The sequence below is a fragment of the Vipera berus genome, assembly GCF_964194415.1.
Source record: "Vipera berus genome assembly, chromosome: 2".
Classification (NCBI taxonomy): Eukaryota; Metazoa; Chordata; class Lepidosauria; order Squamata; family Viperidae; genus Vipera; species Vipera berus.
The window spans coordinates 55,141,189-55,164,046 of record NC_138203.1 but is presented as its reverse complement, the minus strand read 5'-3'; the positions used below and the strand labels follow the sequence as shown (position 1 = coordinate 55,164,046).

Genomic DNA, 22,858 nt, shown 5'->3' with positions numbered 1-22,858 from the left:
GTTTCTCTTAGAATATTTTAGCAGCCTGTTCTACTGTTAAAAACTGCACTGTGATCTTGACAAATGTAAAATGTCAGGTCTAATGTATCAGACTTATCAGCTCAATGAAAATAACTCAGAAGTATTGATCACCTAATGATTTCTGGTGTATTCATTAATGTTTATGTGCAGATCTTCCTCTCTCCAGAGTTCCTGAAATGCTGATGACACATTAGTGTGTTGCTGATTGTTTATTAGAAAACTGATTAGTTACTGGATTAGTGTGTCAAAATGTACTAACTTTCATTGCTTGATAAACTTGCAAATTATGAATTTGTTTTTCATTATGAACACCTTGAAATCAATTCATTTTTAAATTTAGTTTCTATAGTACAATGCAGTGATCTCTACTTAGATTTGATTTTCTCTTTTCTATATCAACAAAGCTACAAATATGATATATATTTCATATGCATGTATATAATTGTCTGTCTGTCTGTCTGTCTGTCTGTCTGTCATATATCTATCCTCCAAGTTAGTGCTGACTATTGGTTATTGTCTGGACAAATCTCTCCAACTTTCTTAACAAGATATTTTAACCATAGTTTGCTATTGCCTTCTTCTAAGCTAGGCATGTCAAACTCACGACATCACGTGACGTCGCGCAACATATCGTGACTTTTTCCCCATTGCTGGCAATGGGGTGGGCACGGTTTCAGTGTGACGCATCCGGCCTGCGGGCCAGCAGTTTGACATGCCTGTTCTAAGCTAAGGGCAGAAAGCAACTTGTTTAAGTTTATCCAGCTGGTTTCATCAGGTTTCCATACCTTAACCATTACATCATACTGGTTCTCACCTTCTCACTACTGAATTAATAACAAGCATATTATAAATCAAAAGCACAAGTGAAAACAAAAAGCTTATGAAATGAGGACCAAGTTCTCCTGGATCATAAAGTAAAATTTGCTCCTACATTAGTGATACTATACTAAACCTACTTCAAGTAATTTCCATGGGGCATTCATAAAATCTCCAAATTTAAAAAGTATGACCATAAGTAGCCTAAGTACAAAATAAGTATTTACTGAAACAAGATAAAATAACACTTGGAGATTTAGGTTTATTCACGATGCATCAAATAAATAAATAAATCCTCCATACAGCTAATATTCATGATGACCATTCTACACCTGTAATATAGCCAACAGTTGAATCATTTTTTCTCCTGCCCAAATGTATATTTTCATTTGTGTGTTTTATGATATAACATATAATGGTATGTATATTTATACTTAGATGTGTAAGCACATACACTGGAAATGTATAACTTTTGAAAAGGTACAGTAACACACTATTGAATTAAATTATTCCACTGTATTATTTCATACATTATAAACTCTTACATAGATATGCTATTCTGTAAATTATAATGCAATATATTTGTTGAGTAAAGATGTTGGTCTTACACAAAACACTATTATCATTTCAATATCCATTAAAATTAGATTTCAAATTGTTTTTTCCTTACATAAATATCTTAATATTAACTGAAATAAGGATATCAAATAATGGTAAATTCTTTATGTAAAAATCAATTAAAGGAATAAAACATAAAATTAACATGATTTTCATGTATCTAATAGAATAGGTTCCTAAGCATTTATTTCATGGATGGAACTGAACTGACACCACTCTATGTACATTAATTCAGATATTTTGGGAAATAGAAAAGAGAAAAAAAATAAAGGAAAAAAAGTAGGACTGGCTTTTTGTGGTGCAAATTGCAGATTTATTGGAAACATGACAAAAACAGAATGTTATGGGGGTAGAAATTAAATGGAGTCAACAAGGTTACATATAAGTAACATCTTAACATTAAAAGAAATCTATTTTCCATTTTGACCTGGAAGCCTGTACAATTAATTACTAAAATCTATTTACACAGCAACTACATAAAATCAATCTGAACTGCTAGTTTTTGGCTTCTCTTTCCATTGGCTGTTTTAATCTAATGTAATGCTTCAGTAGCCACCATTTGTTGGTAAGGCACTTTTGTGTTATTCTAGACCAGGGGTCAGCAACCTGAAACAATGAAAGAGCCACTCAGAACTGGTTCCCTCACAAAAGGAAAAAATGGGAGCCGCACAAAATGTGTGCGCATGTGCATACATGCGCGCATGCGCAGAACAGGGTTTGACTGTTCTGCGCATGCACGCATGTATGCACATTCTAGACCAAAGCTGAACACTGATTGAGTTGGATTTTGGAAAACATAGCACTCGCCTCCTCTTCAAACTCTGGGCATTCAGCTCAGCTCCTTCCTAGAGCTGAGAGAAAGTGACAAGCCCAAGGTCCACATTTGTGCCTAAGGAAGAACTAGAACTCATGGTCTCCTGGTTTCTAGCCTGATGCTTTAACTAGAACGCCAACTAGTTATCCCACAATTAGGAGCAGAATCAATTACAAGCTTATTAATAATTTTAAAAATACATTCTTTCAAACTTATTTGATTTATCTGAACTACTTAAAATAAAAATAATAAACAATCAATGACAAACCTTGTTTTCCTATGCATCTCATATCTAAGATGTCTGTCTCAAACACATCTTGCAAAGCAACCAAATCTCAGCATGGAATTCAATTCAGCTTTAGTGATGATAAAGTAGAGGAGGACAGACTCACTAACCCTTTTCTTCTGCTTTTATTTTTTTCATATTGATAGCTGCTCTGTCTTGACTAGTTTTGGGAGATAATGTAGTAAAAGTTCATGAGGGGAAACCTGGACCAGAATGACTTAGATTCCATTGTTTGGTCTATGAATATTGTTGGATTACAACTTGTATCAATCATGGTGAGCATCACTGTAGGCCAAAAGTAACATAATTTGTAGTTCAGTATCCACATGCCATGTTTTCCACTCCCCAATTACACTCTGAAATATTACTTGTACTTAAAACTGCTACATATTACAACAATATAAAATGATGTAATCATACACTTGTGTATTCTTTTCCTTTTTAAAATACTTCTGTCCTAAAGTATGCAATCACTATTGCTTTGAGGCTCACTAATTGTTCCCTACTTAATGTTCTTCAATGTATCATACATGACATATGCCTGAAAAAACTCTTATTTATTTTGGCATTCTTAGATACTATTACTGGAGAGATTGTTACTGAAAACTTTTTTTTAAAAAGCCACCCACCATTTTATAGTGAAAGTACAAGATTATGTAGCTGAGATATAGATAGACAAAGGAGGCAGAGGTAGAAATAAAAATATGAAGATATATGAATACTATCATAATCCTTAAGGACTCAACTAACAACTCCTGTCCATGTACTTTTCTTCTAAACAAATGCCACTGAAATAAAGAAGGAGCACAGCCAGGTTCACATGTCTGTTTAGTATTCGGAATTGAATTCAAAAAGGACATCTCTGAAAGGGTGAAGTCTAAATTTGGTTTATCCTAGTGTTCTAATTCCCTTCCTGCTCAACTGAGTCTTTGATTACTTACTTAAAGGGTTTCTCCCCTGTATGTGTCCGGATATGATTGTTGAGTGTAGTAGCACCAGCAAAGGCACGACCGCAATAGCCACACTTGAAAGGTCTGTCACTGGAGTGAGTGACTACGTGGTTCCGGAGCTCTGAAGGTTGGGAGAAGGATTGGGAGCAGTGTCCACACTGATAGGGCCTGCAGAAAATAAGAAACACCCAATGTGATCACTACTTCTTTTGTTTTTAAACTGCAGCACATGGAAAATCATTTGGGTGGTGCCGCCAAGCTTTGATTGCTTATTTTAAAAGGGAATTTAATAGTGAACTTTCTTAAGATTTGAAATGTTCTTCTCATCTTCCCTACTGATGGTCTCCACATCTGATAAATATCATATCCTATAACCGAGGGGTCCTCAACCTTGGCAACTTTAAGACTTTAAGACTCTGGGAGTTGAAGTCCACAAGTTTTAAAGTTGCCAAGGTTGAGGACCCTGCTATAACCCCTAGCAGGCATTGTCCATGGCAATATCTACCGTAGCTAGATATTGCCAAAGTCCAATACATTGGGGGAACATCAAGTTAGGGATGTGTTGTCTCTGTAGTCTTTTTTTTTTAATAATAGGGAACCTCAGTTTCATATAAGGTCTCTCCTTATATTTTCTCTCTTTTCCTCACAACAAATCATTGAGTGTATTACCAGCTACAAACATCTTTGATTCTTCTAAGAATGTGCAATATAGTTGTTATATATACTCAAAGAATCCAACAAGATTGCTCCAATCATTTTTCTGTTTGAAATCTCTAAGGCAGGTCATGCTTAATAAATCAGGGACTTGGAGGATGGTGTGAGACTGGAATTCAATCTTTCATTTGAAAGCTTGTACTGCTGAATATAATAACCCTTCTATGCTAAGTATTATCAGTGCCTATGGAATCTAAATACAGGCTTTCTTTATTAATCCTAGAAGATTCTTAGAAAAGGCTTGAAGTTATTTAATATAGTGAAAGCTAGACTAGGCATTCTTTGATTTTTATTGTGCTACATGTAGTCTTGATTAGCTCCCATTTGTATTCCTTATTCACTAGTGCCACCGTCACACAAAGAACCCACGTACATGGCTTGGATGTGCCATCAATAATACCAATGAATGTATACAAGTAGCCCCCTCCCACCGCAGTCCTGTACTCAGTAGGTAAAAATGCCATTAAAATAAGGACAAAAAAATCTGTTGCTTCTAACATTATACATTAAAAATGTATTGGTGGGGTAGAGATCTTTTTGGATAGAGAAACATCTCAACAATATAAAGGTTGAAGCATATGTAACTTGTTTTGCATGTGATTATGCCAATCAAAGGGAGGGGGAGATATATAAAAGCATAATGTTTACTTAAAATCCTATTAATATCCACAAAAGCAATGCAATGAAAATATAAATATTTTTACTTAGGTTCTCTGCAGACTGTAGTCCTAAAGGCAGAAATTCAATTCAAGGTAATAATTAATATTTATGAAGACCTCCATGAATTGAAACCAACATTTCTTATGTTTTCCTGTCATCTCTAATCACGTGACTATCAAAAAAGTTTTGCTTGGCAGCAAGAGAAAAACATGACACCTTGGTTCCAGAAGTTCAATGGGCCCATTCTTTCAGAGTTTGCTATTAGTATGGAATCAATTAGTGGTGCTAAGATATTTTTTTCCAATCTGCACTCTCTTAAAATCTCTCTTTGTTTTAAAAGAACTTCAGATTCTTTTAATTAGGAAGAAAAAAATATCATGAATATAGTTCCTATTATGACAAATACCCATACCAAATTTTAGACACTTAGACTGACTCTATTTTGTGCAAATGGAAAAAGTGTGTTAATGAGAAACAATGATACTCTTTCCAGAATGGGATTGCAGCTGCAGCCCTGGTTGTAGGAAGAGAATAGTCTAAAATGTACTGGTATTTTCCTCAAAAGAAAATAGTCATCAAGCCAATCAACTAGTTAAAACAGTTCACTTTGTTGTAGAATTGTCATAGATGAAAGACTAACAATTAGTAGAATGAATCCCAAAGATGCTTTTTCTTGACTTTCAGCTCTGAAGCTTCTAGGATGAGAAGCAAAATGTCTTCAAAGAAAAACAAGGAATTTCAGTTGCCTCATGAAAAAGCATCTTGGATAATTATGACCTGGATGACTGAGAATCTCCATAGACATTTAGTACAATGAATAATAATAACTAAAGCTCTCTCTTCCCAAATCTTTTAACTGATTCCCAAAATGCTCAGATTAAAAAAGTCAAGAGTGATCTGATCATAAGAGTCACTCTTACTTGGACTACACCACTGAATCTAAACCTCTTTCTTCTCCTTCCCACCATAGTATTTTATCCAATGCAGTTATGAGTTCCATATTGATGTAGCTTTATCAGGATAAGTGAAGCTTTAATATTAAAAAATAGGATATACTGATCTACTGCCCCAAAGTATCCTATATATCTGTGAATTCAGGCTTTAGCTGAGTGTGATGCACAGCTCTGATTAACAACTGTAAAGAACTTAAAGTAAGGTATTTAAAGAAAATTAAATACTTTGGACATGACTGAGATGCCATTATACACAATACATAAAGTTCTGATGTGCCCTTCCTATAGCATATCCAGGATGTTCTAATTCAGACTTATACTTTATTCTGGTGCTTAAGTAATTTGTTCTGCAACAACATTCAGGTAGCTCTTGATATCAAAGGCTCCTCACTATTGTCTGCTGCCATCCCCAGTTTTCCACCATTATGTCCACCTTAAATGTTAAAGTTCCTTGAACACCCCAGTACTTACTTCTTACTTATCTTAAATATCAGAGCATGTACCAAAGGTGCTTTTTCAAGAGGCAACTGGACTTTCTTTTTTTTTCTTTGAAGACATTTGCCTTCTCATTCAAGAAGCTTCTTCAGCTTTGACTGGATGGTGGGTAATGGAAGGATTTATACTCCTGGAAGAGTGCTGGTCATTTGCGTTCTTTTAGAAAGTCATTGAAGCCACTGTTTATTTGTGTCCTCAGGGTCACCAAGAAGGGTGTGGAGCCTTCTTGGAACTGCTGAAAGGACTATGTTGTAGACTGGAGACAGATGATCTCTCTAAAATAATGCTGTTGAGAGAGGCTATTCAATTTTGACATAGATGGCCTCTTTGACCCTTCTTTCAAACCAGCAGTCTTCTCTGTCCAAAATGTGGACTTTGCTGTTTTCAAAAGAGTGTCCTTTGTCTCTTAAATGCAGATGGACTGCCAAATCTCAACAGAGGGGGAGGTATACGACATCATCTATTTCCAGTCTACAACACAGTCCTTTCAGCAGAAGGCTCCACACCCATTCACACTATTCAAGTGTCCCTGAGGACACAGATAAACCTCCAAGTGGCCTCAGTGACTCTCTAAAAGAATGCAAATGACCAGTTGTCTGCCAGGAATATAAATCATTCCATTCCCCACCATCCAGTCTGAGCTGTAGAAACTTCTTGCATGAGAAGCGGAAGGTCTTCAAAGAAAAACAAGAAAGCCCAGTTGGCTCCTGAAAAAGCACCTTTGGGACAACTATGACTTGGATGATTGAGAATCTCCATAGACATCAGAGTATGTAACTGAAATACGTACATATTCTATTTTTTGCACTGCCTTCCCCATGTCATGTTTCAGAGTGTGCTGTATGTGTATATGGATAGTGCTGTAGAAATCTAGATCATATCAATTTACAAATGTACCCTGTGTTTGCCTGTCAGTCTCAAAATGATGCATACAAAACAGATGATACAAAATATTGGTGCAATAAAAATTAAAGAGGTACAGAGAAAATATATTAAAAGCCCAATATCCTTTAGGCCTTTCATGGGACAATATGAATTACAAGAAAGTTCATTGGAGAAGAGGACACATGACAGCACCTTTCAAATATCTGAAGGGCTATCATATAAAACCCCATACCTGAAGTCAGATACAAATAGTTTTAAGTTGTAGGTTGGTTTTCCACTGAACATTACAAATCTTTTTCCAGTGATAAGAATTATACAGTAAAATAATTAAACGTTTAGAAAAAGATAAGCTCTTCCTTGCTGCAGGTGTTCAAGGAGAAATTGGGCCTGATCTAGCAGATTTCATTATGACATGTGGGATTGATTTAGAAGACCAGTTAAAGGGGGTGATACAAATTCTGCATACCTCTTCAATGGAAATGTTTTGCCTCAAAGAAGGCTCAGAGAGCTATATTGCTGTTTAAAAGCTAGAATAAATATTACTTTATAGGTGCAGAAAAACCTGGGTTGTGTCTTCCTGTACACATCTTGGAAGTCATATTTTATAGTTACATTTTTAAAATTTTACTTTCCAAAATTAGAAAAAAGAATTCATTTGTTTTCCCTTTAGCTAGACAACTACAAATTGTAGTTTCTTTTTGTTTAAAATGCTTTATGTTGCCAATGGAAACTTCAAAGCTTTAAGCATATTTACTCAACTGGCTGTTTTATTTATTTATATTTAGCTATACCAACCTCTTTTAAAAAAATAATAATGATATATATCTTTAGGTACCCCAATAATTTTAGTCCTGAGGAACAAGCAGTTTGGAACAAGCAATTCGGAAAACCTGTTCTTTTAATGTTAATATACGCTGATGTCTTAACAGCATTTTGTTCTGAACAAATACTGTATGTAGTGCTGAAGAGCTAAAACAAAAGACCAAAGGAAAGAGACAATGGTGACCAGGCATACAGAACAATTCAATTAAGTGTACAATAAAATGTTATCCCTCATTCTTCAGCTGGACTGCTTAATTGTGACTACTTGCATCACTGATCACCAATACTATTATTTTACAATGCTTCAGAGCACTGATCACAGAATTTTTCTGCTTGATTAATAACCTAGCTTTGGTCAATAGTTCAATACTATATTATTTTAATTGCATTGTAAAATCTGTGATGTCTGTTCCACAACAAGTTTCAAATGTAAAGTTCTATAGCTGTAAAATACCAGTTGAATTGAAATTATTTAGGGATTTAAATTTTCCTTACATTAATAATAATCAGATTTCCAAACACTGTTTGATCATTTCTTTTGTAAACGTTTTCAGGAAAGGGAAAAAAGAATTTATTTCTTTTCTGCTGAACTACCAGAAAGATCTTTATCATACCATAAAGAGCATTACCATAATGGTAATGCTACTAATAAATAGGATTTATGCATGCATAGATTAGATAGAGATGAGAGAGAGAGAGAGAGAGAGAGAGAGAGAGAGAGAGAGAGAGAGAGAGAGAGAGAGAGAGAGAGAGAGATATGATAAACTGACAGATTCATGCTGATAAATGAAAAAGAATTATCACGCACTAAAATCCTGTAGAAACCAGAACTATATCCTGAGAAAATGATGCAGAACTATATCCTGAGAAAATGATGCAGTATCCTCCAGGCTGATACTGTATCTATATTGTACTAAATTTAGTACTTTGGTATTAAATTCAGTTTATTATTGGATCATTTTCTTACTGATGATAGATGATAGGTAGATAGAGAGACAGACAGACAGACAGACAGACAGACAGACGGATGGACGGACAGATGGATGGATGGATGCATGGATGCATGGATGGATGCATGGATGCATGGATGGATAGATGGACAGACAGATGATTGATTGATTGATAGATAGATGATAGATAGATGATAGATAGATAGATAGATAGATAGATAGATAGATAGATAGATAGATAGATGATAGATAGAAAGATAGATAGATAGATAGACAGACAGATAGACAGACAGACAGATGTTTTATTGATAGATATACAGTATGATAGATAGATAGATGATAGATAGATAGATAGATAGATAGATAGATAGATAGATAGATAGATAGATAGATAGATAGATATGATTTCTCAATTCCTTGTTCTAGAATCTATTTACAGGACATTATTGGCCTTTGAAGTGGAAAGGTCCAAGGACACTTCATTAGGACATACTGTATCTCTGAGCTCTTGAAATCCTAACTTTTGCTTGCCACTGAGATGGAGGAAATTTCATTAAAAATACATAATGTCTTTATTTGTTCTTTCTTTTACATAATTAATAAATGGAACCTTTATATATGCTTCTTTCTTCATTCTCCCCCCTTGTCCTGACATTCAGACTTCATGTAGAAAATTTGCAATTATTATAACATTTTTGGATGTTGAAGGTATGGAAGTTGCTGCCTTTCATACAAACTCAATGTACATAGATTTCAGACTTTCAAAAAATCAGATATTTTACATTGCATTAATACTACATATTAAACTTGTTATATTCTAATGCTTACTTTTATGATCGGAAACCAATTTCAGTTTTTGTTCAAAGGAACTATTCATTTTTATATAGAAAATGAAGTTGATAAGTCAAACATATAAAAATCTACCAAAGATTAGATATTTCACTATTTTTGTTGTTGTTAGTTGCGAAGTCGTGTCTGACCCATCGCAAACCCATGGACAATGTTCCTCCAGGCCTTCCTGTCTTCTACCATCTTCTGGAGTCCATTTAGGCTCACGCCTACTGCTTCAGTAACTCCATGCTGCCACCTCATTCTCTGTCGTCCCCTTCTTCTATTGCCCTCAACCTTTCCCAGCATTACGCTCTTCTCCAGTGGGTCCTTCCTTCTCATTAGGTGGCCAAAGTATTTGAGTTTTAGCTTCAGAATCTGGCCTTCTAAAGAGCAGTAAGGGTTGATCTCCTCTAGGACTGACCGGTTTGATCGCCTTGCAGTCCAAGGGACTCGCAGGAGTCTTCTCCAGCACCATAGTTCAAAGGCTTCAATTCTTTGGTGCTCAGCCTTTCTTATGGTCCAACATTCACAGCCATACATTGCAACTGGGAAGACCATAGCCTTGACTATACGCACTTTTGTTGGCAGGGTGATGTCTCTGCTTTTTAGTGTGCTGTCTAGATTTGCCATGGCTTTCCTCCCCAGGAGCAAGCGTCTTTTAATTTCTTGGCTGTAGTCCCTGTCTGCGGTTATCTTGGAGCCCAGGAAAATAAAATCTGTCACTACCTCCATTTCTTCCCCATCTATTTGCCAGGAATTGAGAAGGCTGGATGCCATGATCTTGTTTTTCTTAATGTTTAATTTTAACCCAACTTTTGCACTCTCCTTCTTCACTCACAGCAAGACGCTCTTTAGATCCTCTTCACTTTCTGCCATTAGAGTGGTATCATCTGCATATATTAGGTTGTTGATATTTCTTCCGGCAATCTTAATTCCAACTTTTGATTCATCTAGCCCTGCCTTTCTCATGATGTGCTCTGCATATAAGTTAAATAGGCAAGGCGACAGTATACAGCCTTGCGGGACTCCTTTCCCAATTTTGAACCAATCAGTGGTTCCGTGTCCAGTTCTCACTGTTGCTTCTTGACCCACATACAGTATAGGTTTCTCAAGAGACAAATAAGATGGTCTGGTACTCCCATCTCTTTAAGAACTTGCCACAGTTTGTTGTGATCCACACAATCAAAGGCTTTAGCATAGTCAATGAAGCAGAAGTAGATGTTTTTCTGGAACTGCCTAGCTTTCTCCATGATCCAGCGTATGTTTGCAATTTGATCTCTAGTTCCTCTGCCTCTTCGAAATCCTGCCTGTACTTCTGGTAGTTCTCGATCCACATACTGCTGAAGTTTAGCTTGTAGGATTTTAAGCATAACTTTACTAGCATGTGAAATGAGTGCAGTGGTGCGATAGTTTGAACATTCTTTGGCACTGTCTTTCTTTGGAATTGGAATGTAAACTGATCTTTTCCAATCCTGTGGCCACTGATGAGTTTTCCAAATTTGTTGGCAAATTGAGTGTAGCACTTTTACTGCATGTTCTTTTAAGATTTTGAATAGCTCAGCTGGAATACTGTCACCTCCACTAGCTTTGTTGTTGCTCAGCTTTCCTAAGCCCCACTTCACTTCACATTCTAGGATATCTGGCTCGAGGTCAGTGACCACCTCATCGTGGTTATCAGGGATGTTAAGCTCGTTCTTGTATAGTTCTTCTGTGTAATTTTGCCACCTCTTCTTAATCTCTTCTGCCACTGTTAGGTCCCTGCCATTTTGGTTTATCATGCCCATTTTTGCATGAAATGTTCCCTTCATCTCTCCAATTTTCTTGAAGAGATCTCTGGTCCTTCCTATCCTATTGTTTTTTTCTATTTCTTTGCACTGTTCATTTAAGAAGGCATTCTTATCTCTTCTAGCTATTCTCTGGAATTCTGCATTCAATTGGGTGTATCTTTCTTTTTCTCCTTTGCCTTTCACTTCTCTCCTTTCCTCAGCTATTTGGAAATCTTCCTCAGACAGCCATTTTGCTTTCTTGCATTTCTTTTTCTTTGGGATGGTTTTAGTTGCTACCTCTTGTACAATGTTGCAAACCTCCATCCATAGTTCTTCAGGCACTCTGTCTATCAGCTCTAATTCCTTAAGTCTATTTGTCACTTCTACTGTATATTCGTCAGGGATATAATTTAGTTCATACCTGAGTGGCTGACAAGAAGCTCATGGTCTGAGCCACAGTCAGCTCCTGGTCTTGTTTTTACTGATTGTATAGAGCTTCTCCATCTTTGGCTGCAGAGCACATAGTCAATCTGATTTCATGGCAAAGATACTGGAGTGGGTTGCCATTTCCTTCTCCTGTGGATCACGTTTTGTCAGAACTCTCTGCTATGACCTGTCCATCTTCGGTGGCCCTGCACGGCATAGCTCATAGCTTCATTGAATTATGCAAGCCCCTTCACCACGACAAGGCAGTAATCCATGAAGGGGTATTTCACTATAGTGTATTCTTTTTTCTTGAAGCACTTAATAATAATAATCTGCTCTAATAAGATATTTTTAGTATTAGATTCTTTTAGTAAAAAGATAAACCAACATGTGCTGTAATCATCCTGAATTGATTTTCTGAGAATGAGTGGGATCATTAACATTTATTAGCCCCTGGTTATCTATTTTTTAACTGGTACCACAATAAATAAATAAGTCACTAAATAAAATCAATTAATCCCTTATTTCAAGGTGATTATTTTTTTCTGCAAAATCAAATCATTCTATTATAAACAATTGCAACTAAGCCTTTAACATTTGTCAGCAAACCTGCAGATACTTTACTTTCAAGACTACCATTTTTTAATTAGAAAAATGCATAGTGATTGCTCAGTGATTTACTTAATAAATAGTAAGTAATTTTCTGTAATAGAGGCTATATTATGATGAAATCACCTCATGAGATGAAGAGGAAAAATATTTTTCTCAAATAAGTCCCTTCCAGGTATTCTGCTCATATTTGTTAAATCTAAGCTTTCATGTAAAGTAGAAAAGATTATTGCCATAAGCAAGTAATATTTATTTGTATCATAGTGATATTAGACAGAAATACTTCACTTATTTGGAATATTAAACTACAAACAAGTAACTCTACAAGCTTTTTAGTAATTATGCAAGAAGAATTGGATGTTAAATTTGATTTATTGTCAGTGTTTTGATTCTATAGTCAAGATATACTCAGAGAAACAAATCCTGGTAAGGTGTCCATGATTATTTTACATTCTGTTCAAAAATGTGATGGGAATAAGGAAGATAACCTACAGTGAATAAAGCTACTGTCATGGCTATTGCAGAAATGGGGTAGGGGATGGGTAAAAGTGCTTTTGGTGATAACATATGAAACTTGCAACATTTTAGACATATGTTTCTAAATAATGAAGGGTTCTGTAACTGGAAGAAAAAGGAATTGTTTAGCCTAACTATTGCTATCTCATTTCTGTAATCAGCATTTGCATCAGGCAAAAAATTGTACATAGATGGGATGTACTGAAGGAGGGAATAAAGGAGTGTACAGGAATCATTGATGTCTTCCTTATAATGTAATGACTCTGTTGTCTGATTCTCACTGGGTAACAAAGTTTATAAAGCAATGCTACTAACTTTCCAAGGTTTGGCACTTCTGAACGCAACTGCTGTCAGTGTTCAGTTTGTGTTCCCACCCAGGACTTATTTCGATCGAAAATAAAGTGCTGTACCTTTAAGAAGCCTCTGCTTGAGTTTTCATGATTGGATTTTTTTTATGAGTTCTCAGGTTTTGCCAAGGGCCTGTGACCTTACAATATCATATAATAGGAAATATGAGCAGGTGGGTGCTTTTGCTCTCATGTGCTGCTTGTGATTTCTGGATAGTTACTATCAAATAGAAATGATGGACAAGATTGTATTGTTCTTAAAATCAAGCAAGGTACTCCAAACAATATATTTGAAGAAAATTCAACATACCATCACACTACAAACACAAGGCTCTAAGACATTGTTTTTCAACCACTGTGCTATGGCACATTTGTTTGCTGTAAAAGGTCCACATCAGTAAACCAAAGTAAATGACAGGAAGTGCGACACTGACAGAACCCGCCCTCTGTGACCTTACCAGGGGCCAATGGCCTCCATTTCTCTTCCCAAGACCTAGTAACTTGTGGCTCATCAGATGTGTGATGAAACATATTTGTTCTGATGTGCTCATCCATAGATGACAGGAGGTGCTGCACATACAGGTGGTCCTAGACTTATGATCGCAATTGAGCCCGTAACTGCTGTTGCTAAGGGAAACATTTAAGTGAGTCTTGCCCGACTTTGTAACCTGTCTTGCCACAGTTGTTAAGTAGATCGCTGACAAAAGGGGATCCTATAACGCAGACATGTCAAACTCACGACATCACATGACGTCGCACAACATATCGGGACGGTTTTACCATTGCTGGCAATGGGGTGCGCACGGCTTCTGGATGATGCATCCGGCCTGCGGGCCAGCTGTTTGAAACCCCTGATATAACCTCAGGACACTGAGACTGTCATAAATAAGAGCTAGTTGCCAAGCATCCCAATTTGTATCAAGTAACCCTGGGAACGCTGCAACGGTCATAAATGTGAAAAATGGTCAAAGATCACTTTTTTCAGTGCTGTTGTAACTTTGAAGGGTCACTAAATGAATTGTTGTAAGTCGAGGACTATATTAGCACGTAGCTCATGATACAAGCTTGAACATACTGTATTTATTATTCCATTGATATATTATACATATAACATTTAATTTATCAAATTAAAATTAGATGCAAATGTGTGTGTGTGTGGGTGTGTATACACATATATGAAGCTGTCAGGGAGAATATCCATATATGTATATTAAAAGATATATATTAATCATTTAAATTGCATGGTAGATTGTGCATGACATTAAAAAATAATGATGTGTATTGTAAGAACTGCTTTTTTTAGTTAAAATGCATTATGAAAAAGTTATGCTTTTTTTTTTTAAAAAAGATGACTTTGATTGAAGGCTTCTGCTTACCCCTTTCTGGAGCCCCCCAAATGGGATTGTTGGGAATTTCTGCAGCAGAAAAACAGAAGAGAAAAGGGATTTCTAATCCTGGTTCATGGAATAATGGGTAAGATTGCCAAGAACCAGGCAAAACAAGCAAACAACCAAACCAAATCTTGGAAACCACTTGGCCAATTACTTCTAGGTGTGCTTCTAAATTTTAGACTTTAAGTTGATTTCAGAAGAAGCATTAAATTAATTAGCAATTTAAAAAATAGATTCTAGTGCAAGAGAAAGCAGTATCTACGGAGAGAATGAGGTGTAAAAAAAATGAAGATGGTAGTCTGAATGGCTTTCTAAGTCCTATCCCATTTTTATACAAGACAGAACCTCTTCTGTTGCCCTCCCACACATGGTAAAAGACTATGTAACCAAAATGGTGAAAACTGTTTCCAAAAAATCTAATTACTATAAAATTCAACATTGCCTACATACAAACCTTGAACATACTTCATTTCTGCCCTGGGGATATCACTGTCTACCATAAATTTTAAAAGCTGAAGCTGCTGCTTTTAAAATAATATTACACTATATATATATCGCTCGGATCCGGACCGGCTTGGACTCTGACTGGGCAGAGTCTGATGTGGAGGAATCAGGCGGTCTTGAGCACGTTATCTGGACTGAGTTCGACCCTGTTTCCCCTGATGATGTGGACAGGATCATGGGGAGACTGAGCTCCACCACCTGTTTGTTGGATCCGTGCCCCTCCTGGCTTGCTTATGCGGCTCGGGAGGGAACACGAGGCTGGTTCCATGCAGTGATAACTGCTTCCTTGAAGGAGGGTGTCTTCCCTGCCGCCTTGAAGGAGGCGGTGGTGAGACCCCTCCTCAAGAAGCCTGCTTTGGACCCGGCTGTTTTAAACAACTATCGTCCAGTCTCCAACCTTCGCTTCCTGGCGAAGGTTGTTGAGAGTGTGGTGGCGCATCAGCTCCCTCTGTTCCTGGAGGAAACTGATTATCTGGACCTGTACCAATCGGGCTTCAGGCCCGGACACAGCACGGAGACGGCATTGGTCGCGCTGGTGAATGATCTCTGGAGGGCTAGGGACAGGGGTTGCTCCTCTGTCCTGGTCCTATTAGATCTCTCAGCGGCTTTCGATACCATCGACCATGGTATCCTGCTGCGGCGTCTCAGGGGGTTGGGAGTGGGAGGCACCGTCCTACGGTGGTTCTCCTCCTACCTCCAGGGCCGCTCGCAGTCGGTGTTGACAGGAGGGCAGAGATCCGCCCCGAGGTCTCTCATTTGTGGAGTCCCTCAGGGGTCGGTTCTCTCGCCCCTCCTGTTCAACATCTACATGAAGCCGCTGGGCGAGATCATTCGTGGTTTTGGGGTGGGGTATCACCAGTACGCTGATGATACCCAACTTTTTCTTTCCACCCCGAACCAACCCAGTGATGCCCTCTCCGTGATGTCCCGGTGCCTGGAGGCGGTCCAGGTCTGGATGGGGAGAAACAGGCTTCGTCTCAATCCCGCCAAGACTGAGTGGCTGTGCATATCGGCGTCTCGGGTTAACCAAGTTATTCCACCTCTAATGATGGGGGGTGAGGTGTTACCCCCCGTTGATAGGGCTCGCAACTTGGGCGTCCTCCTGGATTCACGGCTCAATTTTGAAGATCACATAGGAGCTGTGACCAGGGGGGCTCTTGCACAGGTTCGCCTGGTGCGCCAGTTGCGTCCCTATCTGGACCGAGACGCCCTACGCACAGTCACTCATGCGCTTGTGACCTCCCGTTTGGACTACTGTAACGCTCTCTACATGGGGCTGCCCTTGAAGACCACTCGGAGGCTTCAACTGGTGCAGAATGCGGCCGCGCGAGTTGTAATGGGGGTTTCCCGATGCTCCCATGTAACACCTCTACTCCGCGAGCTGCATTGGCTTCCGGTTGCCCTCCGGGTGAAATTCAAGGTGCTGGTTATCACCTATAAAGCCCTACATGGCCTGGGTCCGGGTTATTTGAGGGAACACCTGCTGCCGGCATCAAACGCCCTTCGCCCAGTGCGCTCCCACAGGGAGGGTCTGCTCAGGGTTCCGCCGGTGAGAGATTGCCGGCGGGTGACACCCAGGGATAGGGCCTTCTCAGTGGGAGCGCCTGCCCTCTGGAACCAGCTGCCAGTAGAGCTGAGAACTGCCCCCGACCTTCGATCATTCCGCCGGGGCCTGAAGACCTGGCTCTTTGAGCTCTCGGGCCCAGACTGAGGAGGAATTTTTAATTTGGGGTTCTTTTTAACTGACTACAGGGTTAATTTAATATTTTTAATTTGGTTCTTAATTTTTGTATTTTGGATTTTTAATTCCCTGTAAACCGCCCTGAGTCCTCAGGGAATAGGGCGGTATATAAATATAACTAAATAAATAAATAAATAAATATATACAGTATATATATATACAGTATATATATATATATATATATATATATATATATATATATATATATATATATATATATATATATATATATATATATATATATATATATATATATATATATATATATATATATATACAGTATATACAGTATATACAGTATATACAGTATATACAGTATATACAGTATATACAGTATATACAGTATATACAGTATATATATATATATATATATATATATATATATATATATATATATATATATTCATATGATTAATCAATTATTAATTAATATGAATAAACATTATACATTGTTCTCATATTATTACTCTGGAAAAATAATGCCATTAATTTTGCACATAATACTTTTTACGCAATTCAAACTATAAATCCCCTTTTACTGCATTATTATTAAAAGGGATTGGCTGCAGAGTTAGGGAAGGCTGTGGTATTGCCCTATAGAAGAGCTATTAGAAACAGCACAAGATGTGTAATTGTATCTTGGGAGCAAGTCAAATTATTTCTTTGAACTAGAAATAATCAGTCATAGTAAACCATAGTAAGATGATTTCTTAATTTTTTTTCTAATTAAAAGAAAAAATATTGGGTTTAAATTAAAATATATTCTTATTGTCTAAAATGGGAATAGAAAATCCAAATAAAAATATTCATACAATATATATTGCAAATGAGATAATTAAAAGTTACTACTATACTAATGCTGTACTATACTATGCTGTACTACCACTGTTACTATTGAAAACAGGTCAAAACACCATGCATTTGGTGAATATATTTCTTCTCTTTCAGTGGAAATAAAAGGTATCTGCAAAACAACTCGTCTCCCTTTTGAAATGCCATGTACTCTTTATGTAGAAAGGCATTTGCACTCTGCCACTATAATCGTGCTAGAGGCACTGAATGTCTCTATTCTTGGCACAAATCACTCACAGTTTTTTTTACTGTCAAATCTACTTGAGCAACCAGCCATAATAATCATAAACCAGTGCAAGTTAGTGAATAACCAGGAATGACTTAAGAGGAACCGACTTTGCAACTGCAAACCTATTTCTGCTATTGTTGAGAAATAGAGAAAGGCCTATCATACTCCTGTTCAGAAACAATGGTGAAAGGGATGGGTCAAAGCACTGGCAGGTCAAGGGTGTTCCTCTCAAAGCAGGTGGATTTTTAATCTGTTCTGGTGTTCTAGACTCTCTGCCTTGGAGAACATGACTAGAAAGTCCTTTTATTGGTGATTTCAGAACAGTTACACAAGGTTCATATTCCACTCTTTAGTAATAATCGCAACAGTGACTTTCCTTTGAGTGATTTGAACAATGGTTTCTATGAAGCATTTTGCTTCAGTGCAACTTGGAACAAAGCATGAGGTCCTACTGTTTTGCGAAGCAAAATCATCACATCTATAAGAGCAAAGTGACAGTAGTGCTTTACCTCACTCTGCTCTGGAACCTCTTTTCAGACTTTTTCTGCAGAGCTCAGTTGATGTGCTTCTATATTAAATTAGGTTTGACAGTGCACAAATCCACAATGCAAGTCAGAGGTTTAAACCCTACCAACATGTCCTAGGAAGATCTTTCAGGCTACGCATGAGAGAATTCTTAAAGCTTCCTATGCCCTAAGCACTTTGATAGCGTTGGGCCAGAAGTCTGAGAGAAGCCTTTCCTGACAGTATTAGCCCAGTGTTGAAGGCTGCATAAAAGGCTTTATTAAAATGAAGAAGGTGTCCTCTTTATCTCCATACAGTGAATCACTTTGCTAGAAGTGAAGCTGTGTGCTTTATATGGTCCTAATAATTACATAGCATTAAATGCTAATTACATTATTAATCATACATGATGATAGTGTTAATATACATATTACAAGAATTACAAGTGTTTTCCTAGAATTGTAAATACATGCACTGGGGAAATTCCTTGATTGTCCTCAAATCTGGCTCCAATATTCTACACTGCATAACATCTATAACCTTGATAGGAAAACCTTATTCACTTCATCTATTACAAGATATTTAATAATAATAATAATAATAATAATAATAATAATAATAATAATAATAATAATAATAATAATAATAATAATAATAATAATAATAAGAAGAAGAAGAAGAAGAAGAAGAAGAAGAAGAAGAAGAAGAAGAAGAAGAAGAAGAAGAAGAAGAAGAAGAAGAAGAAGTTGGAAGGGACCTTGGAGGTCATCTAGTCCAACCCCCTGCTCAGGCAGGAAACCCTATACCATTTCAGGCAAATGGCTGTCCAGTCTCTTCTTAAAAACATCCAGTGTTGGAGCATTCAACACCTCTGGAGGCAGGTTGTTCCACTGGTTAATTGTTCTAACTGTCAGGAAGTTTCTCCTTAGTTCTAGGTTGCTTCTCTCCTTGACTAGTTTCCATCCGTTGCTTCTCGTCCTGCTTTCAGGTGCTTTGGAGAATAGCTTGACTCCCTCTTCTTTGTGGCAGCCCCTGAGATATTGGAACACTGCTATCATGTCACCCCTCACTCTTCTCTTCGTTAAACTACACATACCCAATTCCAGCAACCGTTCCCTATATGTTTTAGCCTCCAGTCCCACAATCATCTTTGTTGCTCTTCTCTGTACCCTTTCTAGAGTCTCAACATCTTTTTTACATCATGGTGACCAAAACTGGATGCAGTATTCCAGGTGTGGCCTTACCAAAGCATTGTAAAGTGGTATTAGTACTTCACTTGATCTTGATTCTATCCCTCTGTTAATGCAGCCTAGCACTGTGTTGGCTTTTTTGGCAGCTGCAGCACACTGCTGGCTCATATTGAAGTGATTGTCTACTAGGACTCCGAGATCCCTCTCACAGTTACTACTATTGAGCAAGGTACCACCTATACTATACCTGTGCATTTGATTTTTCCTGCCTAAATGTAGAACCTTACTTTTTTCACCATTGAATTTCATTTTGTTAGATAGCGCCCAGTGTTCGAGTCTGTCTAGATCCTCCTGTATCTTAAGCCTATCTTCTGGAGTATTGGCTATTCCTGCCAGCTTGGTATCGTCTACAAATTTGATGAGTTCCCCATCTATCCCCTCATCCAAATCGTTAATGAAGATATTGAAGAGCACTGGGCCCAGAACAGAGCCCTGGAGCACCCCACTACACACTTCCTTCCATGTAGATGCGGTTCCATTGAGGACCACACGCTGAGTACGGCCTGTCAGCCAGCTACGAATCCATCTGGTGGTAATGCTATCTAACCCATATTTTTCTGTCTTATCAAATAGTAAAAAACTACAGGTAATAACCATATAAATCCAGAAATAATTTTCCAGCAAATCCATAAATTAATTAATTAATTCAGAGGAAAAAATGTTTAGATTGTATATATAGGAAATGCAAAAAATTGAAATTCTTATCATATATTACAAGATAGAAGAATAGTTGACCAAAGCCCATTGTTTCTTAAGAAAGATTTAAGGATTGTCTCTATTCTTTTGATACAAAATTGTGATAATCTCAATTTCCAAGTTGTCCTTATTCCCCTAGCTGTCTCTACTATCAACAGACAAACTCTACTCTTGTAAAATAATTTTAATATTGCGTCCAGTTTTTATGTCCAGAAAGCAAACCCAGAAAGCTGCCTATAATGAGATTTTATCCAGCTATGTCTTGTGTAGAGTAAATGTTTAAAGAAAAGTTTTCCCCTAATCCCATTAATTGCTACTAGAGCCTTTTTCTAGTAGTGAGTTAACCCTTCCTCCAAGCTGTTGGGAGTGCATAAGATGAGACAAAGCAAACTTTCACCTTCAAGAACACTTATTTTAGCTCAATGTAGATCTGTTGGCAGTGAAAAATTTCAAGATCTGTATTCCAATCTACATTTTCTTGGGTGAACAATGATACTATAGTGATATTGACTATGACTCACACTTTATATAATTGCTTTACTCAACTACAAAAACATTGACAAAAAGTGCAAGCACAATATTCTCACAAATACAATTATTATTTGGTGAGAAAAAATAGCTTGCTAATATTAATATACAGTACATAATTGGAAAACTGAAAAAGTACACGTACTCACTGCTATTGTTCCTGGCTATTTTTAGATTTTATTAGATTTATATACTGCCCCTTTTCCCATAGGACTCAGGGTGGTTTACAAGGTGTTTAAAACATCAATACAAAAATAAAAAAACAATTACAAATGATTAAATTCAGTCCCTGAAGTAGAAATATAAAACCCCCAATTAAAACTCTCAGCCTGGGCTGGAAAGCTCAAAGAGCCAGGTCTTCAGGTCCTGGCAAAATGAGCGAAGGTCGGGGGCAGTCCTAAGTTCCACAGGCAGCTGGTTCCAAAGGGCAGGCACACCCACAGAGAAGGCCCTCCCCCTGGGTGTTATCCACCGGCAGTCTTTTACCGGCGGCACCCTGAGAAGGCCCTCCCTGTGGGAGCGCACAGGACGAAGGGAACTTGATGCCGGCAGCAGGTGTTCCCTCAAATATCCCGGACCCAAGCCATTTAGGGCTTTATAGGTCATCACCAGCACCTTGAATCTCACCCGGAGGGCAACCGGAAGCCAATGCAACTCGTGGAGTAGAGGTGTTACATGGGAGTATCGGGAAACCCCCATCACAACTCGTGCGGCTGCATTCTGCACCAGCTGAAGCCTCCGAGTGGTTCTCAAGGGCAGCCCCATGTAGAGAGCGTTGCAGTAGTCCAGGGGTGTCAAACTCAATTTCACTGAGGGCCGCATCAGCATTGCGGTTGCCCTCAGGGGGCCGGGTGGGTATGGTCAGGGTGGGTGTGGCCTACTGGGTGGGCGTGGCTAGAGTGCATATGGCCTACTGGGTGGGCGTGACCAGCTCTACATCGTTCGCATCAAGGGTGTCTATGGTGGCCTGGGCAGGAGTGGGACAGATCTGAGGGTCTCTGGCAGAAGGAGGGTCTCTGGGCCAGGGCCAAGGAAGTGGGGGCCGTTCCCTCACTGTTTCCAGGATGGCTTCACGGGCCACATGAAACCACTTCGCGGGCCGCATCCGGCCCCCGGGCCTTGTGTTTGACATGTCTGCAGTAGTCTAACCGGGAGGTCATGAGCGCATGAGTGACTGTGCGTAGGGCATTTCGGTCCAGGTAGGGTTGCAACTGGCTCACCAGGCGAACCTATTGATTGAAAGATGTACTTTCTACTACTCTAGCATACTTTGGACTATCCTTATCTTACATTTCCTAACCATTTTCTTATTGTAATATCTGAAAAAGGCCCCAGAATATATAAGTTGTATGAGTACCAGAACTAAAAATAACTGGTGTAGATTTCCATTACTACTAAGAGGCAGAGGTACCAATGAATTTCCATGTTTTTTTTTTCTATCGCCTTAATACATGCAGAATCTCCAGATAAATTCAAACATTGTTTTTTTGTAAAAGATGATGAAAAAACTCTTCCTTCATCTCAGCTCTGACTATACCTAATCTTAGAGCCAAACAACCTAAATGGCTGCTGTTTGAAGACTACTTCAGCATTAGTACAAGATTACTGTTAAGATTCAGCGATAGGTTGGTCCATGCTTAGGAACATTATTATAATTTAGTATGATTAAGTGTGCAAATAAATT

General features: G+C 38.1%; 1 protein-coding gene across 1 annotated transcript in view; it reads right to left on the bottom strand.

Annotated features, from left to right (window-relative positions):
* PRDM6 (PR/SET domain 6) overlaps positions 1 to 22,858 on the bottom strand; it is a gene marked incomplete at both ends in the record, with an annotated part of 97,822 nt that overhangs the window by 1,623 nt on the left and 73,341 nt on the right. Inside the window, 2 exons of the mRNA XM_081319776.1 lie at positions 3,497 to 3,673; positions 14,856 to 14,894. Of these exons, the coding sequence (XP_081175902.1) occupies positions 3,497 to 3,673; positions 14,856 to 14,894 (216 nt within the window). The remainder of the gene's footprint in view (positions 1 to 3,496; positions 3,674 to 14,855; positions 14,895 to 22,858) is intronic.